Source organism: Chrysoperla carnea, chromosome 2 (genome assembly GCF_905475395.1).
Source record: "Chrysoperla carnea chromosome 2, inChrCarn1.1, whole genome shotgun sequence".
Taxonomy (NCBI): domain Eukaryota; kingdom Metazoa; phylum Arthropoda; class Insecta; order Neuroptera; family Chrysopidae; genus Chrysoperla; species Chrysoperla carnea.
The window spans coordinates 12,505,765-12,532,462 of record NC_058338.1 but is presented as its reverse complement, the minus strand read 5'-3'; the positions used below and the strand labels follow the sequence as shown (position 1 = coordinate 12,532,462).

At 31.3% G+C, this 26,698-nt stretch overlaps 1 protein-coding gene across 2 annotated transcripts in view; it reads right to left on the bottom strand.

Annotated features, from left to right (window-relative positions):
• LOC123294181 (eye-specific diacylglycerol kinase) overlaps positions 1-26,698 on the bottom strand; it is a 300,385-nt gene that overhangs the window by 3,093 nt on the left and 270,594 nt on the right. The window contains exons 1-12 of one of the 2 annotated variants that reach the window (XM_044875289.1): positions 21,652-21,726; positions 20,986-21,586; positions 4,886-5,042; positions 4,616-4,819; positions 3,581-4,406; positions 3,155-3,450; positions 2,726-2,916; positions 2,136-2,233; positions 1,520-1,648; positions 1,185-1,377; positions 906-1,118; positions 641-688 (exon numbers count right to left, since the gene is read on the bottom strand). In XM_044875289.1, the coding sequence (XP_044731224.1) occupies positions 641-688; positions 906-1,118; positions 1,185-1,377; positions 1,520-1,648; positions 2,136-2,233; positions 2,726-2,916; positions 3,155-3,450; positions 3,581-4,406; positions 4,616-4,804 (2,183 nt within the window). In that variant the 5' untranslated portion in view covers positions 4,805-4,819; positions 4,886-5,042; positions 20,986-21,586; positions 21,652-21,726. Of the gene's footprint in view, positions 1-640; positions 689-905; positions 1,119-1,184; positions 1,378-1,519; positions 1,649-2,135; positions 2,234-2,725; positions 2,917-3,154; positions 3,451-3,580; positions 4,407-4,615; positions 4,820-4,885; positions 5,043-20,985; positions 21,587-21,651; positions 21,727-26,698 lie in introns of those variants that run through there. The other variant, XM_044875288.1, reaches the window with a different exon arrangement.

Genomic DNA, 26,698 nt, shown 5'->3' with positions numbered 1-26,698 from the left:
TCATGCTTCGAGTACAATGCTGTAATTAGACCTTTTGAAATTATGATTCATTATTGTTTCGGACAGACTGTTAAGCTTTCACAAAAACTAATGGAATAATTTTTCTTTTGAGATATGTGTTTATCAAATAAAAATATGCCTTTCTTTAAAATGTGGTGAAATATACAATTTACAGTGGAACCCCGGTAATTCGGTAAACATTTTGCAGGGCAGTGTCAAACTGTCGAATTGTCGGATTATAAAGAGTACCTTGTAATCCGAAAAATCACAAATCCAATAATAAGATTCTATATGTTATACTTTGAAGTACAAATCATATTCCATTTTGTATGTCGAATTTAGTTAATAAAACAACACAATGGAGGGCTTCAGTTTTATTATAGACATGTCGGGTTACAAGGGACGTCGGATTAGCCAGGAGCCAGATTACCGGGTTTCCACTGTATTTCTAATACAACATATCTTAAATGTATCTCTAAGTCAAAATAAACGCAAAACTTAAACCATTATTACTATAACATTACGTGTAACTCACTTATAATGTTATAGTTATAGCACTTAGAATGGTATAAGCCGTGCATTTTTTGTGACACAGAGTGTATGTCACATGAACAAACGTTAACAAACAAGCTTCGCTTACCTATAACCAAATACGTCTTCACCTAATCCAAACAATTTTTCATGAATGCTGCATGCAAATAAAAGACGCAAATTTTGTGCATTAAATGTATTAAATTGTGCAATTTATTTAATACAAAATTAATCGTGAAATTGAACCAGAAATTTAAAACAAATTAAGTGCCAAAATTACGGTGTATAATTAATTAAAATTAGGTGCAAAATATGTTTAAAAAAATTAATAATTGTAACTATAATTAGTATTTACATTGAAATAAAGAACAAACCTTTTATAATTAATGCTGGTATTTTCATTGGTAAAGTCTTGTGGAATTTTTCCATTCACCGCCGATTGTGTTGATTCGATAATCTTCACATCCGCTTTTTGTTCCGACGTTAATTCATCGGCTTGATCTAGTGAATTCTCTTTTGTATCCTTTGAATCTACTGAATCTAGTGATTTTGATTTATCACCACTTGGGGAATCTAAACTCTCATCACTGAAACAAAAATGTATTTTTAATTTGTACTTGTATAAAAAAAAGAGTTGATTTTTGATAATTTACCTAACTTTCATTTCTGGAATGGAGTATTGATGATTTGAACTCGGTGAAGGTAAAGCAGTTTCGTCGTCTGGTGTTTGAGGTATAGTGCCAGTACCGGTGTCCAAAATAAATAATGAATCGGCAGCAATGTCAGTTATGTAATGTAAATGCTCTTGAGCTCGATCAACTCGAAAAAAGCGTTCTGCTGTACAAGCTACATAAACAATAATTTATTAATTGGATTGGATTAGAATGTCAACTTCCGATAATTGAATATAACAAAAATTGTACTAAATAATATTTTAATCCGTTTAGTATAATTTAATTGAAATTTGATATGTAATTAATTTACTTACAGTCCACAAAACACCAATCGGGATTTAGTTTTGGTGCTTCTGGATTGTCCGTACACATTTTGTTAATCTGTGCACGTACTTGTTCTAAATCGGATGCAGGATTCACTTCAATTAATCCTACCGTAAACGCTGAAAATACATAAATATATTTTATTATCGCCTCATAAATTACACTCCGAACAAGAAAACAAGAGTGTGAAATTTTTGTTCACAAAAAGGCGAGAGTAAAATTTCTGAACACTTCTCTTAAGCATAGCGACCAGAATAATATCAATAATTGTTTGCCGGAAGTTAACAATATGTTTGTCCTAGATCTTCGGGCAATCCGTGTACATAATGGATTCTAGACAACCGTTTTACAAAAACCCTTTTGAATATCACCTTTTAGGAAGATAAGGCACCCATCAAATTGATCTGTCATCATAGTTCACCTGGGGATAAATATTAATCATCGTCTTTATATTCTATGTACATCGGGAAAAACATATTTCCTCTTTTTCTCCAATGTATTCACCAAGAAAATAATCGATGTCAATTTGCAGTTAACAATTGCAAATAACAGTAAAGATTGAATCGAGTGTAAAAATACATAAATCTAAAGAATACATTTACTTACCAGCTTGTGTTAAAAGTTCTTTGTCGTAGTGATGTTGCTCATAATCGATCATACTGATTCTTTGGACATTGATTTTCATTTGGTCTAATGTTGCTTGACTAAAAATGGTAATCAATTAGGATTCAATAATATCTTTCAAAATCTTTAAAAATATTGAACCCATCTAAAAATTTTTTACAGAAAATATGGTAAACATTTCTCAAGTCTTCAATATACACCTTATTCCAAAAGGCCATACTTTAATATTAAATATTCTGCCAATCCCTATGAGAAACTAGTTTATCTAGCCACGCGTTGCTGTGGCTCAATTTTGAAATTGAAACAAATTGCCATCTATTGATTACTTACACAAAATAAAAATAATAAAAATATTGAGGGAAATTATATAACTCTCACCGCCATCTATTGAAAATTTATAGAACTTAGAAATTTACTTGCATGTTCTAAGATTTAATCACAATACTTCTAGTATCCTCAAAAAAGTTATTTCGGTTCCAATGGATGTTAAAAAAGGCTTTTAAGATAATTATAATTTGTGTGTTTTTGAAATCCAGATGAGTTCAATTCTCTTAAAATATAACTGTACTTACGGAGTATTCGATTTTGCACCTCTTCGCTTCGCTAACATTGTCGCTTTATTGAGTAGTGTCATTTTAATAATGGAAGGCTTCAATTTGCATGCTTCACCATCAACTTGCATTGGAATTGTTTTACTTGTTATAATATTTGCACTCTTACATTGGGTAATACATGTTCCATGACCTCCAGCTTGTAACAAGGGCTGAAATAAATGAGAATAACAATTTAAGCTAAACTTTTAAAGAAATACAATTTTAGCTACATGAATTTTCCTATAAAATTTTATAATTTGAAACGAAGTATCTTTCAAGAAGTTGAAGTAATAAATTAACAACGTTTGAGAGTACCTCTAATTTGGAAGCTTTCATTTATTAATTAATGAATAAAATTAAAAAATAATTTAATGAACGGCTCATTAACGTGGAATATAAATTACTTACCAGTTGATAAGTGGTAAGTCCGACCACTTCAATCATACCATCATCAGTTGCAGGTTCAACACTACCTCCAGATCGATTCCATGGATGTGTTCCGCCACCATAACTTGGAATGTTTAAAAATACAATTGCATGAACTTTGTGTTCTTTTAGCTTTGGTGTTAAATCTTTTCCATCACATTCTAATTTAACAAATTCTGCTAGCCCTTTCCATTTACGTTTCAATAAATCTTTACCACCCGCTTGACCATAAAACATTTTATTTCGTAATCGAGAATTGAATTTTTCTGGATGTGCCTCTGTTAAAAATAAAAAGTAAATATAACCTACTAACAAAACTGCATTTTGGGAATTTATTCTATTTCCAATTCTAGAACTTTTTATTTAGTTCTATAACTACAAATAAAACAAACATTAAGAATATTTTACCTCTGGCTTCATGAAATTCCAAGGCAATATGGGCATCAACACCAAGTGAAAAATAATTGTTTACAACATTAAGGGGTAGGTTATCTTTACCATCTTCATTTGGTTCAGCATCCGGATTTTTTTCAACATTTAATTCCCATCTATCCAATAATATCGTATCACTCTCTCCAATATTTGCTAAAATTTTCGAAATTGGTTCATCGGTATAGCCACCACCCCAACCAAGAGCTCTAGCCAAATCATTTCCAGTACCAAGAGGTAACACGCCCACAGCTGGTTGTGGAACAATTTGTATTTGATCCAATATAGATAATACCCATCCTACGGTACCATCCCCACCACATGCTAGTACTCGTAAATTAGGCGCTTTTCGAAATAATTCTAAGCCCATTTTTGGACCACCTTGTGTTAAATCAAACACTTGTCTCGGATTCAGTAACCATTGGAATTTTTGAAGTAATTTTAAGCCTTGATTTCCACCAGATTTTGGATTTATAAAAACAATGACAGGTGTCACAGTTGATGGTATAGGTTTTATTACAAATGTTTTTTGATCTTTTTGGTCTTTTTGTTCACGATTACGTTTTTTACTTGCACTCTTCTTTTTAGGAGATTTTCGTAAACTGGATTTAAAACTACCACGCCGTGGTAGTTTTACAATCCATGATGGAGGAACTATGATACTTTGTTGAACACCTAAGTTACATTCTTCACCAATTCGTTGGATATTGAAACATGATTCTTTGTTATGATACGCAGATTTACACCATGAACAACTGATTGCAACAATTTCCTTGGAACTAAATGATAATTTCGATTGAAATGACTGAAAAAAAACCAAAAATATTACTCTCAAAATTTTACTCTCTATTTTTGTCTAATTCTCCTAAGGTCTAACAAAATACACTCCCAAAATTTGTAACGTAAGTCTCCAATATATTTACATACACTCATTTTTTTTTGGGAACGTCTTTAATACCATTTCGATCGTCACTCTGGGCAAAAATAAGATTTTTAAATATATAAATAACCTACCTTGCCACACTGCTTACATTTCCCTTTCTCAGACCGCCGATGCACCCAATGATGATGTATGGATGTTTGTTCACGATATTGACGTATACCCACATCACGAAATGTTGGTTTGCAGGTGAATTTTATACGATCCATTAACACGCCAATGCAATTCATATGGACCACAACATTACATGCGGAACATTTCATACGTGATCCATGTTTCTAGGAAAAATAACCAATCCGAACAGTTATGACGAATTTTGAAAAAAAATTATTTTGTGTACTTACTGTACAGTCAGCATCGCCAACGTAGCAGAAATCACCGGAAACGGAGGTGGGTACCCATAAGTGATCACCGTTAACGGCATTTTCGGTCCAATCAGGAGTGCACCGTATGCCACGGGATATCGCATCTCCACCAACGCCGGCATCTCCAACTGCTCGTCTGTAAAAAATAAAAATTTTATGTTAAAATATTACAATAAAACTTTTAATATGTTGCCTTTCCTTATTTACACATAAAAACAGTAAGAAATTTTCGTATTATATTCAACCAACATTAAAAGTAGGTCTGACAATGAGTGGGTTCCAGAAAAATTCGATTCTGATTAGGACATTTTTGCCTGTGTTATAAAAAAAAGCCATTTTATGAACTTAAAGACGTCATCAAAATCCAAAAACTTAAATTTCGCTCTATTACATCCAAATTTTATCCAATTTCGAAAAACCAAGTATGTAATCCTACAAAATTTGGGTCATACTTTTCAAATTTGTGGTCAAAATTAACCTAGCTTTAAAAGGTTTCAAGAATGTGGAGTCCTGGTCCCGGAATTAAGCACGTAAGTGACAGCTAGTGAAAAATTGACATCACAGCTGGAAAGAATGACACAAAATTAGTGGGTTTCAAAAAACTTCCAATAAGATCGGATCAAATTTGCCTGTGATATCAAAAGAATCGAATTCTTTAACTTTATGACGTCATCAGAATCCAAAAAATTTGATTTTGCTCTATCACATCCAAATTTTATCCAATTTTGATAAACCAAGTATGTAATCCTACTAAATTTGGGCCAAACTTTTCAAATTTATGGTCAAAGTTAAGGTCAAATTTATCAGATTTTTTGTTATTCTGATAGAAAGGATGTTATATATATATCGCGATTTTGGCATCGAAACTTGTACACCCTGTACAATATTAGGGGAGATAATATTTTGTTTCGAAATAGATTAGATAAATGATATTTAGTATAAAAAATAGAAAAATGTATTATATTAATGAAAAAATGAAGAGTGTAGTTTGAAACAAAACTAATATCCTTTAGATTCTGGAAAAATTGCAAATAGTTCAGTCTAAAAAACGTGGAAACGATAAATTACTTAGAAAACTTCCTTTTATAAAAAAAATTTTCATAGGCATAATAATTTTTAAATTAATAAGACTTAGATTTTATTTACAGTAGATTTTACTATAACTTAGTTTTAGATTTTATTTATATTTGTTTGTAAACATAAACTTTTAACAACATGAATTGATACAAAAAGCTCACCAGACAACATACAAAGCACATCAATTTTCAATAACCAGATGCTACATTTTAATTTCTCCAGGCTAAAGCTTTTATAAATGTTTGTAATTTTTTCCAATAAACAATAATTTGTGAAGCAGAAAAATTGAAAAAGTAGTGAATTTTTCTCAAAGGGTTCAGAAGGTTAATCTGATTTATTGTAGTTGGTAGGAAATTGTAAGGGAAAACTTAAAGGAATAGAAATCGTATTTTTAGCATAATTAAAGCGTCAACAAATTAGTAGCAGGTAGACATATCATTTTGAAGAATAACTATATGATTTCTTATTGATGATTAGAGAAGAACATTAAAGTACAGGAAACTATAATCGCCATTTTTCGCTTGGAGGGTATATTAGCCTGAGGAAATTAAGGTATAGATAGTTCGATAAACTTCGACGCCTCGGCGATGACTGTGTAACTACAAAGTTTTACAGTAATTTGTAAATATTTTGCTTTATAAATTTAATACAGGAATAGGCTGGAATAAGAATATACTGGAAAAAATTATCGATAATGTAAAAGTAGGGAAACAACACCGATTTTAATGAACGATTTTTAACGTGTTTATAGAACCTCAAGAAACATTCAGCCAACATAACCTAGTCAAAAAGAGGCATATATAGCCTCAAAAAAATTTTGGGCTACATATGCACCCCCTCCCCTTGGAGCCTTATACCCCTCCCCCCATAACTAGGTTAAGTTGACTGAATGTCATTTTGTCTTATAAATAAGTTACAAAAAGTTCCATTAAAATCGGTGCTGTTTCCCAACTTTTCCAATGTATTCCGACTTGTTAACTGTAACAACATCAAAAAATTCACAACAAAGTAGACAACATTCAATGGATGCATTCAACCGAACTGAGCGCTAGCTAGCAAACGCTAACTTAACATCGGCACTCTTTAGAATACACGGGATGCCGACATTAAATGAGAAATACCAAAGAATACAGAATACCTAATAGAACATCATTTGTATACCATGTGTGTTTGTATCATCTAGGCATATACATATCTGTAGCATGACAGAATACATCCGTTTAGTAATGCATCTAAGCGAGAGGTATTATATACATGTATTGAACATTCGTTAGAAGACGCTTGGAGAGTGGGAGTTTTCAAATCAATTAATAATATTTGTATGCAACAAAACTCCCACTCTCTGCACGCATACAACAGAAGATCTGTCGTATCGTATCTGTAGTCTTACAACACACGTATATAATACCTCTCGCTTGGATGCATTACTAAACGGATGTATTCTGTCATACTACAGATATTTATATGCCTAGATGGTACAAACACACATGGTATACGTGTCCGAACTAACCATTTTGGTAGTTTGAACTACTCCTCCAGAGAGTTTAAGCATTACATATTTTATTATAAAATACCTATTATGCCCGTAGGGCCCTTATAAATATGTAACTCCTAAGCCCTCTGGAGGAGTAGTTCAAACTACCAAAATGAAAGTTCAGATACGTATATATAAAAATGATGTTCTATTAGGTATTCTGTATTCTTTGGAAATACTAAGCGATCAGTTCGACTAGACGCATCCAATAATACATGAATCAAATCAATCAAAATCACCTGTTATCAATTTTGTAGAATGATCGTCTACGAATAACATGTCCGCGTCTGGTTAATGGACAAACTGGACGACGTCGTATCACACGTTTTCTCCTAATTGTCGTATTGTGTGATATATTTTTACATAAACATACACGATATGCCACTACACTTAATTGAACCATTGTTTTTTAAAATTATATTTTTTCAACGTCTTTTACAGATGATAATTTATAAAAAACCCGCCAATCACAAAAGTTATTATTCAATTTTTTTTTATTAAATTATTCGCCTGATATAGACCCCTGCATGATTAATTATAAATGTTTTGAGACCCAAAACCTTTGCAAAATTTTGTTTCTAAGTATGTAGGTAGACAACAAATACCACTCTGCAGGTGGTAGTGTCACATACAAAAATTGACCTTTGGGATAAGAATAACTGTGTTCAAAAAATTCGTTTAAAAAATAAATTGTAAGGTTCGAGTTTCTAATCGATTTCTAAGCATGCCAAAATTCTAAAATATAAGTATGTCTGCGAATATATATAAATTAGCAGATACCCGCTCGCTTTTCTGGGCAATTTCTCCTTTAAAAACAAAGACTATCACGTTATAGCCCTCACTTATCCTCCCTTTTGTTCACAATCTTATGGATTTTAACCGAAAATGAACTTTCTATAGGTCTAATCATTAAATTAACATGATTTTTATACTTTTTGGGTCAAAATTACCCCTTCCACCGAGATTCATCAAATTCCAAAACAAAAATTTTTTTTCGATTTTCTCGATTTTTTCGAAGGGGTACGTACCCCTTAAAAAAATTGCAAAAATTCGAAAAATTTTTTTTATGTCCAATTTCGATAAAACTCAGTATATAAGGTAATTTTGACCCAAAAAGTACAAAAATCGGGTGCATTTAATGACTGGTCGAATAGTTTTTGAGATACGGGCTAAAATCGATCCAAATATTGCGATATCTCAGAAACTCTGCATCCAATCATTAAATTAACCGGATTTTTATACTTTTTGGGTCAAAATTACCCCATCCACCGAGTTTCATCAAATTCCAAAACAAAATTTTTTTTTCCGATTTTCTCGATTTTTTCGAAGGGGTACCCCTTAAAAAAATTGCAAAAAATCGAAAAATTTTTTGTATGTCCAATTTCGATGAAACTCATTATATAAGGTAATTTTGACCCAAAAAGTACAAAAATCGGGCGCATTTGTTAACTGGTCGAATAGTTTTTGAGCTACGGACTAAAATCGATCCAAATTTTGCGATATCTCAGAAACTCGGCACCCAATCATTAAATTAACCCGATTTTTATACTTTTTGGGTCAAAATTACCCCTTCCACCGAGTTTCATCAAATTCCAAAACAAAAATTTTTTTTCCGATTTTCTCGATTTTTTCAAAGGGGTACTCCTTAAAAAAATTGCAAAAAATCGAGAAATTTTGCTATCTCCAATTTCGATAAAACTCAGTATATAAGATCATTTTGACACAAAAAGTTCAAAAATCGGGTGCATTTGACGACTGGTCGAATAGTTTTTGAGATACGGACTAAAATCGATCCAAAAATTACAATATCTCAGAACCTCTGCATCCAATAATTAAATGACATTAGTTATAACATAAGAGACTATCCCGAAGTCAATTTCCTGGAGCTCGAGATAACCTTGTTAAGAAAAGCATCTTTAACGGAAAAAATACCTCTACGAAAGAATTGCAAACAGAAAAATTATTTTTAAATAAGACATAATTAATAAAAAAAAGAAACTACTTAAAATTTTGCATATAAATATTCCACTTTAACACACAATAATAAATAAAGCTATGTAACGTTTCTTTGTGTCACTCTCGTAAATTTTCCAAAATACAGACGTTTTTAAAATACACGACTAACACCAACAAAACAAAAAAACTACCGCCTACATGTTCATTTAAAAATGGTTGTACTTTTCTAAATATAAACATCTATTTTCAAATAGTCCAGCACTGAGTAGTACACCAATGCATAGCAGGTAAAGCTGTTCATGACAGGTAGTAGGAAGTAAACATAGAATTTCATATACAAGGAAAAATACAATTTTCGAATATTTATTAAAAAGTTTTATTATTATTATTTCTTTTTAAGCTTTACATTATCATTTTTGTGAAAAACTTCACTAGACGATATGTAATATATGTAGGTATAACTAGCAGATATCCGTCCGCTTTACTAGGCAATTTCAACTCTAAAAGAAAAGACTACCGTGTTATATAATCCCTTTTGTTCATAATTTTATGGATTTTAATTTTTTGGAAAGTACCTGTTAAATATTAAAAAGTACCAAAACACAAGTGAAAACAAACAATTGACTAAGTTAATTGTTGAAATACCATGCATAGTCAGTGTTGATTTATTTATCACATTACACATACAAACATGTGACACATACATAACTGATAATCAAGTATAGTACATATTATAAAATTTCCGCCTAATTGGCGCCCTCACGAGTAAACAGTGATGTTTACGAAAAAATGTTTCAAACAAAAGTTGTTTAATTTTTGATAAGGAACTTTTTTTACATTTAAACTTTTGTTCTATCTCTAACGGTTTACAAGATGGGTCCTACGGACCCAAGACCTAATTGACCTATGATGCTCATTTACGAACTTGACCTCACTTTTTACGTCCTGAGTACGCTGTAAAAATTTCAGCCCGAAATCTTTTTTCGTTTTTGAGTTATCGTGTCCACAGACGGACGGACGGACAACCGGAAATGAACTAATTAGGTGATTTTATGAACACCTATGACAAAATTTTTTTCCTAGCATCAATATTTTTAAGCGTTACAAACTTGGGACTAAACTTAATATATTATACGGGGTGTTCCAAACCACCCGTCCAGGCTGATTATTCTAAATAATTTTCAAAAAAAATTGAAACGAAAAAACACGTATCAAATATTTTTTGAAACTCTATCTAACCATACCAAAAACACCCCCCACCCTCAACCCCTGTTAGGGGTAGGGGGTGTAACTTGAAAAAATCAAATGGAAACCCCTATTTTTTTCTGCAGATTTGGATTCTTCAGAAGAAAAGACAAACATTTTGTCTAAGAAATTTTTCCGGATTTTCGGTAGATCACGCTACAATCGACAAAAATCGTTCTTTTAGATTTGGCATTAGAATTGCAGTTCAAGTGAAGGCGAGAAAAGTTTTTTGAGTCGAGAATAGTTATTTTCAATTTTGTTTTTGTTTTTTTGAAGACTATTCTGTTTTTGTTTTTCATATTTTATTATGATTTAGAAAAATTATTTTTGTAAAAATGTTTTTTTTTTATTTTGGAAAGTCTGAAAAAAAATTAAATCTAAAATGATTCATATCTAATTCTTTCTAAGAGCTTTATTTAGCATCCTCCCAATTGTCTAGTGGTTTACCTCAATTACCGCAATTCGACATTTTCGCTTCTCTTTTATTTTCGTTGAATTTCTAACTTTTGTGTTGCTTTTGTTTTGTTTTTGTTTTGGTTCTGTGTGTTTGTGTTTTTATTTTTATTTTTACTTTTTCGTTTTGATTTTTGTCATTGAACGGCGCAATTCTTATGCCAAATCTAAAAGAACGATTTTTGTCGATTGTAGCGCGATCTACCGAAAATCCGGAAAAATTTCTTAGACAAAATGTTTGTCTTTTCTTCTGAAGAATCCAAATCTGCAGAAAAAAATAGGGGTTTCCATTTGATTTTTTCAAGTTACCCCCAAGTTAAGTTACCCCCTACCCCTAACAGGGGTTGAGGGTGGAGGGTGTTTTTGGTATGGTTAGATAGAGTTTCAAAAAATATTTGATACGTGTTTTTTCGTTTCAATTTTTTTTAAAAACTATTCAGAATAATCAGCCTGGACGGGTGGTTTGGAACACCCAGTATATATTTCAGATATACATGGTATAAAAAAAGGTCAGCAATAATTGTCCCATGGGAATATACTATCGGGATAAAAAGTATGTTATCTGTTACAGATATAATACGGTAATCTAAGAACCTAAAACTTTTTTCAATCGAAAAACCGACACCTATGTAATGATAATTATAGCTGTACAATAAACTATTAAATAATTGATTCTGATCTTTGGAAACTTTTGATTACTGTTCATAGATGGCATGCGTTTTTTTTTATTATTATTATTAAATGATTTAATTTCCAATTATTCATTTGCATTAATATTGCTTGATAATTTTTAGGGTAATTTGTGCAGTGGAGAATCTAGAAAAGGTACTAGACTTTCTTTATTTATGCATATTTTTAAACTATGTATGTAAAAATTTCAGTGATGTTATTAACTAAAAATAAACATTTATTTAAATAAATAAACATATACATTTATCAGATTTAAATAAACTTATTATTATACACAGAAAGTTTTTCTCTACGCAAATTTGTTACAATTTTATTTTAAGGTAGTACTATCGATAATAGACTTTGTATTCAGAATTTAATGAAACTTGGCATAGTTGTCCATTATTATATCATAATTAACCAGTTAAATTTTTAGGGGCCTTCAGAGAACTGAAAATCTGAACGTCCAGTTTTGTGAAATAAAATAAAATCTGTCATTTCTCATAAGGACCACTGTTTAAATATCCTTTTTTTCAGTTCTCTGAAGGCCTCTAAAAATTTAAATGGCTAATTAGGATAAAATATTGGACAACTATGCCAAGTTTCATTAAATTCTGAATGCAAAGTCTATTACCGAGAGTACTACCTTAAGTTGTTTCACTGTATTTTTTTTAATTTTAATTAAAAACAAGTGAAAACAAACAATTGACTGAGTTAACTGTGGAAATACCATGTATAGACTGTGTTGATGACCCAATTGTTTGTTTTTTTACGTCATGTAATTAAAGAAAGATATAATCCACTCTTAGATAACCACACCTAATTTGCGGCCTAGCGGGTAAACAATAATGTTTACGAAAAAATGTTTCAAACAAAAAATATTTATTTTTTTATAAGGAACATTTTTTACATTTAAACTTTTGTTCTATCTCTAGCAGTTTACACGATGAGTCCTACGGACCCAAGACCCAATTGAACTACATTGCTCATTTACGAACTCTGCCTCACTTCTTATTTCAGACAGACAAGCAAAAATGGTATAATTAGGTGATTTTATGAAAACCTTTACCAATATTTTGTTCGTAGCATCAATATTTTTAAGCGTTACAAACTTGAGACTAAACTTAGTATACCTTGATATATTTCATATATACATGGTATACAAATATGAATTTTCGAGTGAAGTATCTTAAGAAATATTCAAATGTTAGCATTTTTTTTTTGTGACCATTTTTTAGACTGATTCTGTTGTATGGTAGACATATAAATGAATGAATTGGTTTGAATAATTAGTTGGTTCAATATTGATATGTTTTATATATAAATAAATAATTATATTACATTTAATTAAAATTTATAATTAATATTTTATATACACATATACATATTTTATTTGAAATAATACAATATTTCATCTTTTGGTTTATTATTATTATAAATATTTAATTTTTCATAATAAATATTGTAAATTAACTATTGTAATTGAATTGTTGTACAAGGGAAAATACCATCGTTGACATTTTTTAGTCTTTAGCTTATTTCAGATAGTTTTATTGAAATGGTTCAAACTAACGAATATTTAAACATTTTAGTGTTTAATTTATACTAATAACAGGTGCTCTAAAAATTTTGAGTGAAAAGGCTGACTAGGTGAAAAAACAGAAGAGGCGATGGGACGGAAATAAAAGGAAAAAAGGTAGATCAATACGTAGATGGCACGATGATCTGAAAAAGTTTTCAGAAGGTGGTTGGTCTCGTTTAGCCAAAGACAGAAGGTTCTGGAATTCTCTTGAAGAGGTCTTTGCCCAATTTATGGGAAAACTATTATTATTATAGGATAGGCTATTATTGAATGTAGCGTCTGGTATTCTACCAGGCAAAGTAGTAAAAGAAAATGACATAGAAATGTAAGACATAGAAAAATAAAATAGCTGAAAATAATTTTTAAACACAGTTCATTTATTCGTGTAAATTCTAAATTTGAAATTTCGATTTCCTGGTTTATTCAATGATAAAAGACTCCAGACCTTTCTTAATGGTCGAGAATGTCTGTTCAATCACCTGGGTCTCTTTTGTACCTACATTTCGAGGAACAAGTACATACCACGAAAACCAGAAGAAAAAAATCAACTATAAGCTACTTCAGCTGGCAGCTTCAGGCGCATTTTCTAGAGCACAATCGTCAACATATACCTGTTGGAATAGCAATATTTAAAAATTCCACGACTACAAAAACGCAAACCAAAGGGGAGAGGCCTCAAATCTGTGACAAGGGTTGAGGGAATGGTTATCAAAAATCCTGAAATTTGTATGACGTAATTGATGGATGGTCCCTAAATATGGAAACGAAAGGGGGCTTCAAAAATGAGACAATCTGTGACAAGAACGTAGGGGGGAGAGCTTAAAAATAGTAAAATTTGTGTGACGCTATTTATGAATGATTCCTGAATAAGGAAAGGAATAAACAAAATTCAGCCGTATTGAAAACTCTCGAAAACAATGCCAGTCCTTGTATCATTGTGTGACATAGAAAGTGAAAAGTAATTGAATAAAATAACAAATTTTTGTGGAATCATTTGCAGCCGTAAATTATTATGAATTGGTAGTAGAGAACAATGAGAATGTATCATAACTTAATATATGGAAAAAATTAAATCAATGAAAATTGGGTGTGAGTTACATTACATTACAGAAATGTGTAAAATGCTCATCGAAAATAGAGTCAGTTGTTGCAAAAATCTAAAAAAAATCTATAGAAACAAAATCAAAATAAAATCCGTCATTGTCAATATACTAATGCATGTGCACAAAGACCGTATATTAAATATCATCTATCATTTGTCATTTGTGACAATAGTGCTTGAACAATGATACTAGTTCAATTGGAATGCATATATAAGAACCAAGTGATATTTATATAAGTACTAGCGGACCCGATAGATGTTGTCCTGTGAAAACGTAATTCCAATTCATTAATACCTATACTATGCTTAGACTTCATTAATACCTATACCATGCCGCTAAGCCCGTTAAGCCCTCAGGCTGGCCTATCCCATCCTGCTAAACCCACATTTATTCGAAAACTAAAACGGGCTCAAATTGTTCAAGTTTTAGCTTAAAAATGCTTGTAAATTCCGGGTGGAATATATTTCTTACGTGTCAAATATCATTCGTAAACCATGAGTTAGTTACACAAATGATTTTATTTGTTAATATATAATAAATTGTTAATTAAATAAAACGGTCCATATGAAAAATGACTTAACAAATATATAAATAAGCAACTTGTATTACGCATATTTTATACACGTATAGGAGTTTTTCGGATATTTGACGACTTAACAAATATATAAATAGGCAACTTGTATTACACATATGTTATACACGTATAGAAGTGACAGTCAGTAGTGAAAACAACACACACGTAGTACAAGTTGCCTATTTATTTATTTTAAGTCAACTTTTAATTAAAAATTTATAGCTAAATTTTTGAAACATTTGCACAACTCATGATCATAAAAGGCGCCTACTTTATCTGTTCTCTCTCTACTGCAATCAACCGTTTGTCAACGACTTTGCATCTCAATGGTATTATTTTATTTTCCTTAATCTGTTACATCTTTGACGACTGTACTATTTATCAATTTCTACACAATCATTTATTTAATAAAACAAAACTCTTATGATAAAAAATTACCCCATATTAACAGATGTTTGTGTAAACTAATTATTATAAAAAAATTTTATTATGATAAAACGACTCTATTATTTACCTATGTAAATACTTACTATGTACTTTTGTTTTAATGAATTCTATTTGTTTTTTATTTTTATTTTTTTAAATAATATCAACATTACTTCAATCGTACCCCACCTTCTACCTTGTACCTCCTGTATTTCCACCTACATTATTATTGATATTAAATTCTCAAGTGCTTAAGATTAGTGTTGTAATAGCAAGACAATTAGTTGAACTTGGATTAAAGGTTGTTAAGTTGGTATAGAAACAGAAATACCATTAACCAAAAATTTTGAGAAATTTATGTTAAGAAACCACAATTAAATTATCAAAAAGATTGTCTGAAAATTATGTAAGTTCTTCAGAAAATAAGTTATCGTAAATTAACATCAGTTTAGTCCCAAGTTTGTTGTATCATGCATATATGAAAAATATCAAGGTATACTAAATTTTCTCCCAAGTTTGTAACGCATAATAAAATATTGATGCTGCAAACAAAATTTTGGTATAGTTTAAAATCATCTAAAGAGTATATTTCCGGTTGTCTGCCTAAATGACTGTCTGTAAATACGATAATTCAAAAACGAAATGAGATATCAATCAATAATCTGTGTTGTAATATTAAAAACTTAAATTTCATAATTTTATACCATGCATATATGTATGTAATATGCAAGGTATACTAAGTTTAGTTCCAAGTTTGTAGCGCTTAAAAATATTGATGCTAAGAAAAAAATTTTGGTATAGGCGTTCATAGAATCACCTAATTAGTCCATTTCCGGTTGTCTGTTCGTCTGTCTGAAAACACGATAACTCAAAAACGAAAAGAGATGTCAAGAGGAAATTTTTATAGCGTACTCCGGACGTAAAAGGTCGAGTTTGTAAATGAGCAACATAGGTCAATTGGGTCTGGGGTCCGTAGAGAAAACCGTAAGAGATAGAACAAAAGTTTAAATGTAAAAAATGTTCCTTATAAAAAACAAAACAACTTTTGTTTGATACAATTCTTCGTAAACATCATTGTTTACCCGCGAGGGCGCAAATAAGGCATAAATTTTATAGTAGGTATTATATGGGATTATCACTTATATTAGTTATATATGTGTGACATGTATGTATGGGTAATGCAATAGACTAATCTCATAATCGACAACACTGTCTATGCATGGTATTTTAACAATTAACTCAGTCAATTGTTTGTATTAAAATTAAATTTATATTATATGACAAATATGTGATTAATCAAATAAAATAATTTGTAAATTTAAAGATAGAATAAAAATTTCAGATTCTTTAGCTAGACTCGAACGCTGGCTTCTGGTGAGATCACTGTACCTTAGTTGAAATATTATGCGTATAGCTAAACATACACCTAGCAAAAACATGTTGATCATGATGACGTATCATTACCAAAAATCGTCTAACTTGCCTAGAGAAGTTTTCACTTCTATTATATGATTCATTTTCTGTGACGTAACAAGCATCTGTAATGATCATTTGTTTTAAATAAACTATTATTATTATTATTAATAAACTAATGACAGAGTATTGACACTGATGCTTCAACCTTGCCTTTCCTAGGATATCCGCACTACTAACACATATTCTTCGAATATTTAACACCCTGTGGAACTATAAAAAAGACGCACCTTAATATGTTCAATAGTTTTTGCCACCTACAATTAAACATTTCCCCATTTTGATTATTTTTCTACAAAAAATCTTTTTCTATTCAACGTGACGTTAAATAACAACATATTGACCAGGGTTATTTTGTGGTTTTATGATAAATTTATTCAACCGGAAGTATAATTTTTTTTTTTGATACTATGAACGATAAACAATATTTTTTTTTAAGTAGAACAAGGGTTTGTTTGAAATATAAAAATGTCATACCAGATGTTATGTTAAAAAACTTTTTTTAAGAGTACCTTAATACATCATGGTGTGTGTGTGTAAGTGTTTGCATATTAATTAGAGTTTTGTACTTAAATTAACAACAAATGTTACAAAACTTTAATTTTTACGTTTTAAATAAGAAGAAAATGTTTTAAAATAAGAATTGAACGAAACTTTTTATGTATACCTAATGAAATCTTTTTCTTTAGAAAATTCAACAGCCACAAAATCTATCATAGATTTATTGTAGTTTCCACTTAGATTAGATTAGGTTTAAGAGCTCGGTATTTTAAACGCGGTCCTTTTACTTGAAGGCCTATGGTCAATTATGCTACCCCAGTTATGGCGATCATCTGTAATTTGTAATCCTTTGGATTGAAGCATTTCCAGCTTCGTGCAAAGTTCATTATCATAATCAAGTCACAGAAAATTATGTATCATTGTACACTTCCTTGTTGTTCTCCCTGTATTAATTTTCGTACGTGATATTCAATTTTTATGGTTAACCTAAACTGCACAGTTTCCTCCGGTAGTTATACATTTATCGTTCTTTCCGGAGGAGTTTGCTACTTTGATTTGGTGTTCTTCCCGGATATTGTTTGTCGTATTGTTTTATTGTACAAACTAGCTCAATTTTGGGAAAATAGAAATTTACAAGATTTGGAAAAAATTGCAGTCTGAGGAATTTTAAATCCCTAACTTTTCGAAGAAAGTTTTTTTCTGAATGTGTAAAAAATCAAGCCTCGTGCAATAGTCTTGTTGCAAGACTAATATCGAGAGTAGATTATAAAAATAAGAACAAGATCAAGATTTTTGAGTATTGGTCTTGATCTTGCTCGTCATTAATCTCTATAAAGAAAAAAATTAAATTGCTTAACAAAAATCATTTTAATTAAACGTCAAAGTCAAACATAGTGATGATCGAGACCAAGTTCAGGAAGAAAACCGTAGTTAACTAGGTCTTCTTCTTGCAAAAATATCTCTTGATCTTGTAGAATCGAGTCTTAGTCTTGCAGAATTGAGCCTAGTATTAGTCTTGGTCTTGCAGAATTGAGCCTAGTCTTAGTTTGGTCTAGCAAAATTGAGTCTTGGTTATATTCAATCAAGTTTTGAAATTTGAAGTTTCGATTGAGTTTTATTTCCAAATTTTTTGAAGTCTTATTCTTAACAATCATTACAAAATTAACCAATTATCTACATAAATATTTTTTATATAAAATGGTGAGAACAGATCAATCAAAGTATGTCACTCAAACTATGGTATATCAAGAGTTTGTAGATTAGTTATTGTTTTTTCTTTATTTCTCTAGTTTTACTTTTCTTCCTTTAAGTTTGGTTAAAGTCTTGTTTTGAGTCTTGGTCTTCCGCAAATAAGTCTTGGTCTTGTAGAGTTAGATCTTGGTCTAGCATAAATGGTATTGGAATGGTACTATATTGGTCTTGGTCTGGCAAATTTTTCAAGACCGAAATTAATTTTGATTATCACTAAGACTTATATGGTTGAATCTCCTGCAAAAAGGAAAATGTAATTCTCAAAAAAATTAGCTAGAAATTATTTAAAAACGGAGTAATGGATATAATTATTTTTTATTCCAATAAATTGCATCTAAATACTACTAACTTGCATAGACAATTTTCAGGTATTTGGACTATATGACCAGTACTATAATTATATGTTTATTTATATACAAAATTGTAATGTGACAACTTTAAAATCGTGTAACAAATGCCGCAAGTGCCAATTGGATTTCTTGGCAGTGAATAGCAAAACTACTATAACTCTCTTATAGTATGTTTAAAAATAATTAAGAAAATTTATAATCGTAAATTAAAAATGTGTATATACATTTGTTTTTTCTAAATACATAAATATTTTTGTATACAAAGTTTTGAATTCATCACGTAGTCGAAACAAACTTCGGTGATTCTGTTTATTAATATACGTAACCATTAAATTTTAAAATAGATTGTTAAGGTCTATTAAATTGAAAACGGTAGGACTCAAATTTTTGGGGGCTTTAAAGATTTACCTCTAAGTTAGGTAAGGTTAGACTAGAGTGATTGCCCTAAAGTGTAACACACTTAGACCAAAGTGTCCGTTGGAATACCGAAAAGGGTAATCCCCAGCCACTAATCCATTTATAGCTGTTTAAGAACAACAGGATTGTTTTGTCGTCAACGAGCTCAAAGTCGGAGAGATCGTCAAAGAAAGACCCAAGTTCTCCACAATGTGCCGGCTCTTGCAATAATCGTGGTGCACTGTCAGGTCCAGGGATAAAGACAAACTACTTTTGTTTGAAAGCTGTTTTCATACAAGTAATAGTTCGATAGATATATCGAACTTAATTTTGTTTGTCCTTTCACATGCAGTATGTTGAAACTCATATAATAAAAGCAAGGCAAGCATAACTCGCTTTATTGAATGAATTATCATCATGAATACGGCATAATTCATGTCTTATGATAGTGCTAAAATTAAATACAGCGCGGCTAATAAAGAACTCTGTAAGATACAAACTAACGTAAAACTTTTTACGCATGAAAAACTACAAATTCTCAGTATGGTGAAGTTTGAAAATATTATTTTCTTGAGGTAGTAATGGTCTGCTAGGTTAAGCGGCAAAATAAAAAATTGCACGAATAATTTACGAATAAAAACGGTAAATTGTCATTATAGGTTAGGTAAGGTTATATTGGCAATCAACGAAAGATACACTTTGACCATTGGGCTCATTTTGATACAATCAATATATGGCCATGGTAGAAAGAAAACAAGGTATGGTCTTGCCGCCATATTAGATTTTTCCCGGTCTTGTTTAAAAATAGAAATAAGAGCGTAAACAACAAGTATAGCGGGGCTAGTTGGCGACATCAGTGAGAGAGCACTATTCCCCTTCACCATCTCACACATGCGCAATAACATATCTTGCCTACTTTCTACCATGATATGTGTTTTTTACGACCTTTTCCGCTGATATTTTCATTTATCAGCTTCTCAATTATTTCGAGAGGCTGAGTACATCCTCATTATGCATATTCCATGCACTGCCACAGCCCAACACAACCATTAATTAAAATAATTGTTTGTTGTGATGGCGGGAATCGAACCCGCTACTCTAGGCATACCACGTATGGATTTGGTTACGCTTTAACCAACTGAGCTACTAATTCACATTATGATAATGATAAATTTTTTAAGTCGTTCGCTAAAAGTCCTCAGGCTGAAATTGATTCATGTATTTTTCACAATACCACGTGGTACTGAAAGGTAACTGCACCAACCACACAACTTGAATTTTCCTTCTAGGCTAAATCCAAGTTGAAGGTTTTTTTTTTTCAAAACATATTAATAAAATGTGATCTTATAAGTTTTATTCACCTGAAAATAAATTCAAAAAAAATTCTGACGTCATATGATTTCAAAATAAACGTCATACATTTCTCCCATCAGCAAAATGAATAACGTCTAAAAAAAAACAATAGAGAATGACGTTTGTTTTTGTGTACCTTCTTCCAAAATGAAACGTGATCGCGAACGTAAATAGAACTAAAAACAAAAATCACACAATTTTTTTTAAAATTAGATTTTTTCTCTTGTTTAAACAATACAAACTAATTTTTTTGCTTGATTTTAATAAATTCAACAATTCACTACAATTTTTCATCACAAACACTACACAACAAAATTCAACAGTAAATAAGGAATTATTACTTCATGTGTGGCTAATAATTTTTTATTGATTTTTATAATAACATACAATTATTTGATGTCCTTGATATAAAATAACAAAAAAAATAAACATCAGGTTGTTTGACCAATTGTTATATTTTGAAAAAAAACCACTAAACCGGCATTGTCGTCAACAACCACTATGACAGGCACAACACTGCATGACAAAAACATATTCACCGCTCTCATACACAGAAGAGTCGACCACAGAATCGTCAGAACATGTTTACTGTTTTTTTTTTCTGGTGAATTTTGTTTATTTAAAAACAGTTGTTGTTATATGTTGCATGGCTTTAAAACCACAATAATATTTTACATTTGTTTGTTATTGGCGGCCATATGTATTTTTTAAAACCATGTGGAAATTTAGTTGTTACTCTGGTTAACACAACAAACTAGATTTAACTTTTTTTAATTATAAAATATTATGTTTTAATATACACCGTGTTCATTTATGTGTGTGTTTTCTTCGCTGCGTGTACTTTACAAACGAACGAGAGTGACTATAAGCTTATGTTATGCATATTGTTATGGTGGAGAGAGGTTGTTTCACTACACGGCATGTTGTTTTATATACAGTGTTTTTAAAATATTCAAGGTGATTTACCTTTTGGCAACGTTAATAATAGAAAACTCTAACAGTTAATTTATTTTAGCAATGGTTGTTTTTCATCCGATGGTGTTACCACTACCACGACTTTGCAAATTAGAATACCACAGTTAAATTGAGTGTAAACGTCAGTCATTAGGTTTTAATAGATGGTATTTCTTATTCAACAGTCTACAGGAAGTAAACAAGCCGAATTACAAAAACAAATCTTTTACCTAATTACTTAAGGAGTAAAGTCTCGCTTAGCTCTTATATTTATTGACTATTGGTCTTTGAGAGATATTCACGAGATTCAAATTCTAAAGATGCTAAGCACTTTGCGCTTTGGAAAAATTTGAAGATGAAGAATTGGTGACATTCCTCGGTGATGATTCATATCAAGCTTAAATTGAACTTGTAGAATAGAAATTAATGCCAAAGTAGTAAAATAATAGGAATTTTTTTCTTCTGCTTTTGTTGTTATCATCTTGTTCCTGGAAGGGTTCAGAACCGACCAGGGTGATTGGATAGGCGGATTCGACCTTTAAGAAAGGTCTTGAGTTGCTCTACCTTGAATAGACCTCTTTTAAGAGTCGAGCCCGCCTATCCAATCACCTGGGTCTCTTCGGTACACTTTGATAAACAAATACATACCGAGAAAACCAGAAGAAAAAAAATCCCACTAACTTGAAAGGCAGAAAAGGTCAAAAGTCTCTAGGCCGAGTCTTTTTGTTAACGGTCGAGTCCATCTGTCTAATCAACTGGTTCTCTTCTGTACACTTTGAGGAACAAGTACATTCCAAGAAAACCAAAAGAAAAAAATTCCCATTCTTTTGAAACTTTTGCTGGTAGAATACAGGCCGCTGGTAGTTTCAGGGGTATTATATTTAGAGGTGTGTGAATATATATTAAATATATTTAGTTATTTTTTTCTACTAAAGTAGAAATGACTTTACATAACTTCAGTTATGTTCACTTGATGACTATACTTAGCTTCAGTTAAGTGTAGTCATCAATGGTCGAATAAAAGTTAACGATGGACTGAAGAAGCACAAATTCATCATATTATAAATAAGATTCAATAGCATAATAAAAACAAGAAATCAAGAAAAATATATATTGCGAGGAGACATGTAACATTTTAAGGCTTTAGATAAAGTAATGGACTTGAAGCTTTAACAAGAACAGTACTACATCTTTCTATAGTCCCAGCTTAGAAACTTATTGAATGGTAGCAACAGACAAGGTGAGTAAGAGTTTGATTTGGGTTATGTGTACATATATGTATATATACTTTAAATCACCATTCTAAGATTTATTACTATAACATAACATGTGATTCACATAGAATGTTAGGTTAGAGTGGCCGTTTTGGAGTGGGGCACACTTAGACCATAGGGTCCGATGTGATACCGAAAAAGGGTTGGCCCATTCCCGGCCACTACTCCATGAACCATTTGGAGCTGTTTAAGAACAGCAGGAGAGCTTTGACGTCGACGGACTCCAGGTCGGAGAGATCGTCAAAGAGAGGCTGGCTCAAGTAAGTCCATCTCCTCATGACAAGAGCTGGGCAGTGACGAAGAAGATTGATGATGACAGAGAGACATTGTCTCCTCCTTCTCACCACTGTGACAGCTCCTGCAGTAGTCGTGATACACTGCCAGGCGTTCAGCATGTCTTCCGCCCAACCAGTGTCCTGCAATAGCTGCAACAACTTTGCAAACAGAGGCTCTTGGAAGTGATATAAGATCTTCGGAACGCTTGCGATTGCACTCAGACCATATCTGTCTTGTAGTACCACAAGTACGTTCCTCCCTCCATCTTAGAATAGTAAAACAAAAGCATTTTTGTGACGCAGAGTGTACATTTTTTGTTGTTTACATAACAAATATTCTTTCGGACTTCCATGCAGTATATAATCGCAATCTCTACAGTCATTTCAAACCATGTAAGTTTCTTTAATATTGAGTTTCCTGTTTTTGCCAGTGGTTTTGTCAGGACTTTTTCACGAGTGGATTTTATTTGAACGAAATTCAAAGGTACATAATATAATTGGGATTTGTAGTATAGTATTCATTGAGAAAAATAAGTAGCATGGATAAAAATAAAGAAGTGAGATTCTTTTTATCATCAAATTGAGATAAAAAGAGAGATAAATATGGATTGATGATACGCATAAAAAAATTGAACCCTCAACACTAGCGCCACTGGAATGTCTAGCTAGACTGTGATATAATTAACCAAAATAGGTACCTTCGTTATTTCACAAACTCTATGCATCTAGTATTAGTTGTTTGTGTTGTTGCTGGCTTATATTATTATTATTACTTGTTTAAAAAGCTAATATTATAAAGAGTCACATGAAATAAGTATGTATTTTAAATTTTTATTAGTACAAATATACAGTGTTGTCAAGGTCATTTAAATTTGTGTAAGTTATTTGTGAGTGTCAATTGTTTTTATGAATTAAATGTACCTATTTAAGTTAAGCGTACTTAAAATTGGATCATTCATTTAAAAAATTCAATCTATATTTAGGTAAGATACAGGTATGTACGTGCGCAGAAATCATGCAAGGGAGGGAGTAATATTTAAACTTTAGTTCATCATGTTAGGTCATAGTCAGTGAAAACAATAATACTCTTTTTTCGAGTAAGAGAGAACAATTTTGTTAAGTCAAAATGTGATATTCAGTCACTATTTTTCAATAAATTATTGGAAACTTTTCCAAACTGTGTGCGCATCCAGCTCTATATCGTAATGTATATCAAAGAGGGTAAGATAGAAGAGAAGGCTTCTATTACTGGCTTCTACGCTTTTCTCCTCCATGATTTTGTTAAAAAAATTCTGGTAGCAGAGCATAGTTTCGATATAATCACCTCTTGATTACGACTCCAGCACGTTTCCATTGCGCCACTCTGCTCTGTGTATCGTAATAACATGTACTGATTCTCTTGAACGAGAATAGCGTTTAGCCGATGTTCAGACATTGTCGATCTAAGGTATGTTTTAGGAGCGCTCATTCGTCGCTGCTGTCACAGGCAAAACCGCCAGAACGCGAACCATTTGGTAGACATTTGGAAAGCACCTTCATTGCAACCATCGAGTGCTTCGAGTGGATTTAAGACGCCCTTCCCGACAATGGGTTTTTTGCCAAAGTTCATTGTCCCGACGCAGATGCATTGGAAATCATCGTGCACAATTGGAGAGTATGATACAAAAAGTTGAGTGCAAGAGTCTTCATCGAATTTTTTCTATTGTTGGGAAAGATACAAAATTTGATAAAAAATAATTCAAATATCGATCCTGTAAATGTGCCAGAGGCAAATCGATGTACGATATGTAAATTGTATCTTCAACTGAAGCAGTCTGTACATTTGAGCATTAAGTATGAATTGATGTGGGATTACGAGCCTTGGTCTTCGCAATTACATGTCGAGTTTTATTAGAAAACAATTTTTCGAATATATGTTTTATTCAAAGGGCTTTTAAGGGTCATCTCAAATTCACATTCATATGCTTACGAAATCGATTGTTTTGATTCATGAATCTTTTGTAGGAAACATTTATCGAAACAATTCTTCTTTAGAAAGTTCTTGAATCGTTCCGTTACTATTATGACAGTTAAAATTAAATATAGCGAGCAAACAGTTATAAAATTTAATGTGTATTTATGTACTTATTTATGATTTTATGTTTTATAATGAATGTATAAAAGAGCGTCATCTTTATTAAATAAAATTAGTAAAAATACATTACTTATAAGATAAAATTGTATCGTCTTCTATAATATACAACTCGAAAGAAATATAGAATATGGATGCGAGTAAACAGACGACACTACTATCGCATCCAATTTACTTTACTATTATTAACTGTCTAATTCAAATTTATTGTTTTTATATCAAAATACGAAACAGTATTTTAGGGTTTTCACTTGATTGGCAGAAACTAATAAAGTTGTTTTCTTACAAAAACAATACCTTATTAAATCCACTTTAAGCGATAGACATAAGGCTTGTCAATCGTTTTTCAATGTTACGTTTTTATATCACGGTTGACAAAAATGTCGCTGTATTTAATATGGAAAAATAAGCTTTGAAAATATCAGCCACAAAGAAACCCATCAAATTTCTTCTAATTTAAGTCTGAATTCTTCAACTTATAGCTTGAAAAGTTCCATACAAAATAGGTACTAATAATGTTTGCTCAAAACATTTTTTCAAGTTTCGAAACCTAAAACCTTTCGACATTTGATTTTTTGTTCAATAAATATACAGACTAGACTAAATAAGGTTTAATCGATTTGATTGTTTGTAGGTGATAAACTCGTTTTTTCCTTTTGACTTGGCTTAGTACACTGACTGCAAGTAGAAATGGATAGTGCAATTATAGTGTGATAAGACTACCTTTTTATACTTACAATGTTAATAGGAGTTGAATTTATAAAACATATAATGTCGACTTCGTTGCGCATATCATGAATCATATGTTTAATAAATTACTGTGTATTTTATAACATATGTTTCATACATTATGTTATAATAATGTGCAATTAGTGTGCAAAGTATAGTTTTTCTGATGAGATAATCTGACGCTTATATTACACTAAAATGAGAACGAGTATAACCAGGGCAAAAATAACGTAATGGTAATTTTTAGCATTCGTCTGTGTCAGTCTGTAAAAATCCGATACTATCCAAAATCATGTCGAAATATTTCCCTTCCATCTCAAAGGCCCGAGAAATATTCCTTAGAAATATAGGGAAAAAATTTTCCCTCAAACTGTATTATTCTATGAAACTTAACTATATTATTCTAAAATATCATAACATTCACACAAAAAAAAAAAAATTCTATAGATTTATTGTCAGTCAGCTTATTTACGGATTACGTATTGA